Source organism: Dipodomys ordii, unplaced genomic scaffold, assembly GCF_000151885.1.
Source record: "Dipodomys ordii isolate 6190 unplaced genomic scaffold, Dord_2.0 Scaffold55, whole genome shotgun sequence".
Taxonomy (NCBI): domain Eukaryota; kingdom Metazoa; phylum Chordata; class Mammalia; order Rodentia; family Heteromyidae; genus Dipodomys; species Dipodomys ordii.
In genome coordinates this window covers 1,927,733-1,935,365 of record NW_012267271.1, presented here as the reverse complement: position 1 = coordinate 1,935,365, position 7,633 = coordinate 1,927,733, and the positions used below count along the sequence as shown (strand labels likewise).

The 7,633-nt window shown below is 44.3% G+C and overlaps 1 protein-coding gene across 7 annotated transcripts in view; it reads left to right on the top strand.

Annotated features, from left to right (window-relative positions):
• The first annotated feature begins 1,965 nt into the window (after positions 1-1,965).
• Golga1 (golgin A1) overlaps positions 1,966-7,633 on the top strand; it is a 53,260-nt gene continuing 47,592 nt past the window's right edge. The window contains exons 1-4 of one of the 7 annotated variants that reach the window (XM_013021448.1): positions 1,969-2,307; positions 2,816-2,835; positions 2,872-2,892; positions 3,723-4,004. In XM_013021448.1, coding sequence (XP_012876902.1) covers positions 2,884-2,892; positions 3,723-4,004 — 291 coding nt within the window. In that variant the 5' untranslated portion in view covers positions 1,969-2,307; positions 2,816-2,835; positions 2,872-2,883. The other 6 variants (XM_013021451.1, XM_013021452.1, XM_013021449.1 and 3 more) reach the window with 6 other exon arrangements.

Here is a 7,633-nt window from a genome sequence, read left to right as displayed (position 1 = left end):
AAGGTACTGCACTTGTTCAAGATAATCCTGATAGTGAGTAGAAGTACTAGAATCCTTTCTGCTTATCCTTTTTTTTTTTTTTGGTCGGTTGTGGGGCTTGAACTCTGGGTTTGGGTGCTGTCCTTGTGCTCTTCAGCTCAAGGCTAGCGCTCTACCGTTTGAGCCACAGCGCCACTTTCTGCTTATCCTTTTCTACTTAGAAAATGCCTCTTACTGAGCTGAGAAGTCCACCTTATTTACAAAATTTAGTCTTCCATTATATCATTTTACAAAACTAGATGATGTAAGTCTAAGGGCAAAGATCTTGACGTAATTCTTGTTATATAGTGAAGGTTTCATAAATGGTATTGTAGCTTATCAGCGAAGCCACATTTTGGAAGATGGAATATTGGAGTCTTAATTACAACACTAGCAGTCTGCAGGCTGCCCATTGTAACAAAGGCCTGCCGCCCTCAAATATACAGTTAGGAAACAAGCCATGTAGGAAATGGACAGGTGTAGGCTGAATTTAAACAAAATTTTAGTGGATAGTCACATATGTCACCCGGTCTCCCTACTTCAGTATATTTTTATATTACTTTTTTGTGAGCTGGTCTTGGGGCTTTGAGCTCAGGGTCTAGGCCCTACCCTTGAGCTTTTGTGCTCAAGGATAATTGTAAGGTATGCCCTGGATGTAACTCAAACAACCTTTTGAACACATCATAGTGTGTGTTTTCCTTGAAGCAGTCTGCCCATAGGCAAATAGTACCATATATTAGTACCAATGTATTAGTACCAATAGTAGCCTTGGATAGCAGAATTGATGATCGTGCTGCTATTTCTTCACATTTTTAGTAGTTTCATTACTGTGAAAGACACGATCAAAATTGAAGGATTTACTCCCGTCAACCTGACAAATGACATTGCCAGTTTTTTCAGTAAACTTGGGTAGCTTCTCCGAATTCTTCTTCCCTGCTGTTGAGCGCCCGCCCTCTTAGGCACACCTGCCACTGCCATCTCCTCAGCCAGTAGTGGGTGAAGGCCTGGCATCTTCATTCTCCCCCTTTTTTTTGGGGGGGGGTCCGGTCATGGGGCCTGAACTCTGTCCCTCAGCTCTTCAGCTCAAGGCTAGCGCTCTACCACTTAAGCCACAGCGCCACTTCCGGCTTTTTTCTTTTTGCTTATGTGGTGCTGAGCAATCGAACCCAGGGCTTCATGCATGCAAGGCAAGCGCTCTACCACTGAGCCATCTTCCCAGCCCTCCCCCCTTTTTTTATGTACATGAAATCAAATAATTCATTTTTCTGTTAGAGGGCCAAATTTTTGCCTGAGCTGTTTACTCCTGAAACTTAATAAGTCTCCAGCAGTTAAAGTTGCCTCCATAAGGTTGGTACCCATATAGTCTCAGGGGACTCTGAACTTTTCTTTGCCAGGTCAGACAAGGTAAGGTTTACAAACCCTGTGTCCCACAGAAAGAATGTCGCACAACCAAAGTCCTAGGCAGATCCAACGCAGTCTGTCGCCAGAAAGCTGCTGCTGGTGGCTCACGCCTCTAATCCTAGCTACTCAGGAGGCTGGGATCTGAGGATTGAGGTTCAAAGCCAGCCCAGGCAGGAAAGTCCGTGAAACTAAGGGACAGCGCCCAGGCCCAGAGTTCAAGTCCCGCGACTGACCAAAAAGAAAAAAAAAAGAGTTCAGAGGATCCGGGGCGCCCCCTGTAAAGGGGACAGGTGAAGGCTTGGGCAGCCCGGTCGCCGGGGTGAGTGTAGTCAGGCCAGCAGCCGAGAAGTCCCCGCCCGGAGCCATGCCCACGCCCTGCAGCCGCTCCCGCCCAACGGTCGCCTTGAGTCCAGAGAGCACACTTCAGGGCGCATGCGCGCGGAGTCCCAGCCCTACGCGCTGCCACTTCCGGCGCGCTGAGGAAAAGTGGTTCCGGGTCGCTGCTCGGCTCACCGGCCTGCGGCGGGAGCAGGTGACGCTGGCCGGCGCTGACTAGGGTCCCGGAGGCGGGGCTCTGCCGGCAGGTGCGCGGGCCGAGGTTCCGGGACGCCCAGAGCCCCCCCTCCCGCCCCGTTCTGGTGGCCTGGGTCTATCCCCAAAGCGGCCTGGACGGGCTTAGCCGAGACCCAAGGCGGGGGGCGGTCCCGGGGTTCCGAAAGGCCCGGGTGGGGGCGGAAGAGGGCCGCCCTGGCCCGGGAGTCTGAAGCCTAGAGGTCTGGGGTTCCTTCGTGCGCGACCTTTGCCAAGTCAACCCTTCCGGGGCTCAGTGTCCCTGTTCTGCTGTCAAGCAGGAGAGATGCCGGCTACCTCCCGTCTTTGACTGTCCAAGTAAGGGCGTGGCTAGAGGGGGCCCTCAGGGGTGGGACCCCAACTGTACGGTGGCCGCAGCCCTGGACGTTGGGCATCTGTCTGTTGGTCAACTTCGGCGACCTTTTTTCCCCCCCTCCCTCACCAACTAGCTTAGTCCCAGTCAAGGCTCCACGACCAGCCAGCCCTGGGTCTGGCCAGGTAAACACTGTCAGAACCAACTGAGAAGTCAACATCAGCCCTCGGGAACCTTAATCTCATTCGACTTACTTGGTTTTCCAAGGAGAAGTGAATCGCTATAAGAGATTCCGTTCTTTGTGCCTGTGAAGGAAGCTCATAGATGACAAATTTCACAGGCCAGAGAGGGAGAAGGAGGGTATTCCACTGAGGGTTGTCCTAGAGACAAGTTTCCTTCCTCTACTTAATCTTCTTTCCTCTTCCTCCACTCTTCTCCCCTATCCCCACTCAACATTTTGATCTTGCCCTTAACATTTCATATCCAACCGATTTTATCTTTGTCTTTACTCAGAACAGAATGCTTTGACCTCCAGCTGTTTGAAACCTAGTAGATAATACAGGTGAGTGAATAGTTTGCAGATGCTGAAGGTAACATTTTTGAAGAATTGTACAGACTTATCCGATGATCTGAAGTAGCAAGATGTCATCTGTGGACCTGAAAGTAAAACTTTGGTGATCTCCACAAAACATGTAAAGTTAGAATTGAAACCACAGTCTTAGTGTTTTGAACACCATTGAAGGGAGTAGATGTTCGATTATCTTGTTAAATATTTGCATAGGAATTTGAGATTTTAGGTAACTGTATCAAACTTAAAGGAAAAGAGCCACAAAGCATTCCCAGAAAAGTTTAAGGGTATATGATACCTGTAATATAAAATACTTTTTTCAAGATTGGGATATCCCCCCCCTCCAAGGAAACAGCTGATTGCAAACAGAATTATCCGTGAACATTAGAATGTTACACTTTTCCCTCTTGTTTGTTACATATGTTTGTGTCTTTGATTTAAAAAGACAGGTCTGTCCTGATTAAACTTATTGAGAGGAGTTAAAAGCATTAAGTCATAATTATTTGATTTTAACCTGGGAGATTTTATTAAATGTGTCATATGCCATAGCCAACATGGGATAATAAAAAGAACACAAAGTTGAAACCTGTAAGTCAGAACATTCTGTGTCCAACTGCCAGCCCTGCCCCTTTGCCACAGCCTTTAGCAGTTTGCCTCATGTCTTTGGGACTAGATTTCCCTGTCTGTATATGCATCTGAAACACCTTAGAACTTTTTAAGTCTTTAGCAATTGTATCCTGTCATATGTACATTTAAGTTACAAAACTTACTCTTGAAACCTGAAGCTTAACATAACAAGAGTAGAATCTTTCCAGTGTTTAACTTAGAGCTATCTTCTCATCTGATTTATAGATACTGAGTGCCATAAGCTTTTGGCCCATATATAAGTGGGAATGCAGCTTGCTTGGATGTGTGAAACTGTTTAGGCACCTTTGTCTGAATCCAGTCATTAAGATCTACTGCCCTAGTTCCTTGGTGCAGAATAGCTACATACCGAACATGTTTGCAAAACTAAAGAAGAAAATTGCCGAAGAGACTGCTGTAGCCCAGAGGCCTGGAGGAGCTACTAGGATCCCACGCTCTGTCAGCAAAGAATCTGTAGCCTCTATGGGAGCTGACTCTGGAGATGACTTTGTAAGTATCTTCTTTTGATTTAAATATTTGATGGTATCAGTATCTTTGGAGGGCCATGCTTGGTGGCTCACGCCTGTAATCCTAGCTACTCAGGAGGCTGAGATCTAAGGATCACAGTTCAAAGCTAACCCAGGTAGGAAAGTCTGTGAAATTCTTTTTTTTTTTTTTGTGAAAATACCATACAGAGAGGTTACATGGGCAAGATAATGAGTACATTTCTTATCAAGCATTGTTGCCTACTCCTCTGTTTCCCCTTCCCATCCCTTCCCATTTCCCCACCACCACACCCCCCAGTCTGCGAAATTCTTAACTCCATTTAATGGCCATAAAACTGGAAGTGACACTGTGGCTCAATGTGGTAGAATGCTAGACTTGAGCAGAAAAGCTCAGGGAAAGCTGAGCACCAGTAGCTCACAACCTATAATCCTACCTACTCAGGAGGCTGAGGTCTGAGGATTGTGGTTCAAAGCTAGCTGGAGCAGAAAAGTCTGTAAGACTCTTATCTCCAATGAACTACTCAGTAAAAAACAAGTTGCACTGTGGCTCAGTGGTAGAGCTCTAGCCTCAAGCATAGAGAGGCTCAGGGACCGCACCCAGACCCTAAGTTCAAGCCCCATAATGGACAAGGCAAAAAAAAGCTCAGGTACAGTGCCCAGGTCCTGAGTTCAAGCTCCACAACTGACAAAAAAAAATAATCCATAAGGGACTCCTCCTAATAAATGTTCTGAAATTGAATAATTATTTCTTACCATTGTAGTTTCTATCTGTACAAAACCGTGCAAATATGATTCTTTACTTTGAGGAGTCATTTTAATAGTGCTTGATTTGTTAATACTAGATAGACTTCATTGGCATATTTTTCTGTTCCACTTTCTGAGCACTGTTCTCACACACTGTTTTTTTCCTTCCATGGTGCAATGTTTACATTTCAATTTATTGAAATACCTGGGCTTGTTCTACTTGCAGGTACATAGACTTTAAGTCATTGTTGCTTAACAAGGTCTGTGAATGGCAGTCTAGAGTTAATGAGTGTACTCTGTTATTAGGAAAGTTGATGGAAAGGTGGCACTGATGACTTAGCATGTCACCTTATTTGTAAAGTACCTTTTGTGTTGGTAAGATTATAAAACACCACAGACTATGCTGTATTAGGGAAGTGTCCTGCTTGAGGATTAAATAATGTCTTCGGCATATTATGGAATCCTTATAAGTCAGATGACTTTGTTGGTGGTGGTGGTCATGGGACTTGAACTGGGCCTGGGCACTGTCCCTCAGCTCTTCAGCTCAAGGTGAGCATTCTACCACTTGAGCCACAGTGCCACTTCTGGTTTTCTGGTAATTTATTGGAGATAAGAGTCTCACAAACTTTCCTTCCCAAACTGGTTTTGAACCGCAGTCCTCAGATCTCAGCCCCCTGAGTAGCTAGGATTACAGGCATGAACCACCAGCACCCAGCTCTTTAGATGACTTTTTAGAATATAAGGTTTTATTTATATATATGAATTGATAGATGGTAGATGTAAAAGACTGTATACATATATAATGTGTATGTAAAGTGTAAAGCAAGTTTAGTCCTCATCACTGAAAAACAAATATTAATCATATTGTATGTATAAAGCATAAGGTAAACCTATTGTATAACCAAAGAAATGGAATGCATCAACATTGCCAAAGCCACTAACATGTTGCTTCCCAATTCCCTGCCCTCTCTCCTCCAGATAACCAAAATATTGTGTCTATCATTGCCTTAGGGTTTTGTTGTTGTTGTTGTTGTTCTGTTTTTTTGTTTGTTTGTTTTGTGTATGTGTGTGCTTGTGGGTACATGCCAGCCAGTCCTGGGCTTGAACTTAGGGCCTGGGCACTGTCCCTAAGCTTCTTTTGCTCAAGGCTAGTACTCTACAACTTGAGCCACAGTGCCACTTCTGGCTTTTTTCCTGTTTATGTGGTACTGAGGAATCGAACCCAGGGTTTCATGCATGCTAGGCAGGCACTCTACCACTAAGCCACATTCCCAGCCCCCCGCTAATCATTTTCTTAGTTTTTAAAACATCATGACAATTATGTATATACTCATAAATGACTTCTTATTTAACACTGGTTTAGTTTTGTGTGTGTGTGTGTGTGTGTGTACGTACACACACACAAACTCTAGTTCTGGAGCGTGAACTCAAGGCCTGAATGCTGTCCCTGAGCTTTTTTGCTCAAAAATAGTGATCTACTACTTAAGCCATAGCTTCATTTAGCAAAGTCCTAGGGACTTTCCTTCCCAGGCTAGCTTCAAACCATAATCCACAAATCTCAGCCTTCTAAGTAGCCAGGATTAATAGGCATGAGCCATCAGTGCCCAGATTTAATACTGCTTGCTTTGGAGCTTTATAAAAAGATATGCTAAGTGCCATTGTCACACCTGTACTCTTAGCTACTCAGGAGGCAGAGATCTTAGGATGGAAGTTCAGAGCCAGCCCATTTAGCAAAGTCCATAAGACTTTTAATCACCAAAAAGCCGAAGTGGAACTTTAACTCAAGTGGTAGAATGCTAGCCTTGAAGCCTTGAGCAAAACAAGAAAACCTCAGAGATAGTGCCCTGAGCTCAAGTTCCAGTACTGGCATCAAAAAAAAAAAAAAAAAAAAGGATATACTATAGTATTCTTGGACTAACTTTTTAAAAAAGTCAACATGTTTCTAAAATGCTTCTGTGTTGCCCGAATGTGGCTTATTTATTTCCTTTTACTGCTTTATAGGATTCTAGAATTTGAAAGGCTACAGTTTATTTCTGTGTTGTCCAGTGATAGATGTTTGAGTTGTTTCCATGATCAGATGAATCCTCCCTCTCCTTTCTTACTCTCTGAATTCTGGGTCATATTACATGCCAGAAGCTATTAGGTTATTGAAGTGGAGCAACATTACAAGATCTGGGTTTTCATGGACTCCTTTATCTGTATGTGGACATTCTCTCACTGAGCTGAAGAATATGGTCTTGACATTAAATTCTGTAACAGAAACATCCCTTTTCCCTCCATGTTGACATACTAAATGAACTTTGATCTAGAATATATTCCAGACCTAGAAAGTGACCCCAAATCTAAGTTCCTACCAAGGGAAGACCTCACAAGACCTTTCTAAGGACAGCAGTCTCAGGCCTGCTCTGTTAATTTTTTTTTTCATAGTATATAAAGCATGTAGCATAGTACCTGGCTCTTCAGATAAGTATTTCATAACTTAGTTTCTTATGACTGCACTTTTAGGGAGCACCTTTTTATTGTGCCAGTGTGTGTGTGTGTGTGTGTGTGTGTGTGTGTACCTTTTTATTGTGCCTGTGTGTGTGTGTGTGTACCTTTTTATTGTGCCAGTGTGTGTGTGTGTGTGTGTGTGTGTGTGTGTGTACCTTTTTATTGTGCCAGTGTGTGTGTGTGTGTATGTTGGGGGGAGGTTGTTTGTTTGCCAGTCCTGGGCTTGAATTGATGGCGTGTGTGTGTATGTTGGGGGGAAGTTGTTTGTTTGCCAGTTCTGGGCTTGAATTGATGGCGTGTGTGTGTGTGTGTGTGTGTGTGTGTGTGTGTATGTGTGTGTGTGTATGTGTGTGTTGGGGGGAGGTTGTTTGTTTGCCAGTCCTGGGCTTGAATTGATGG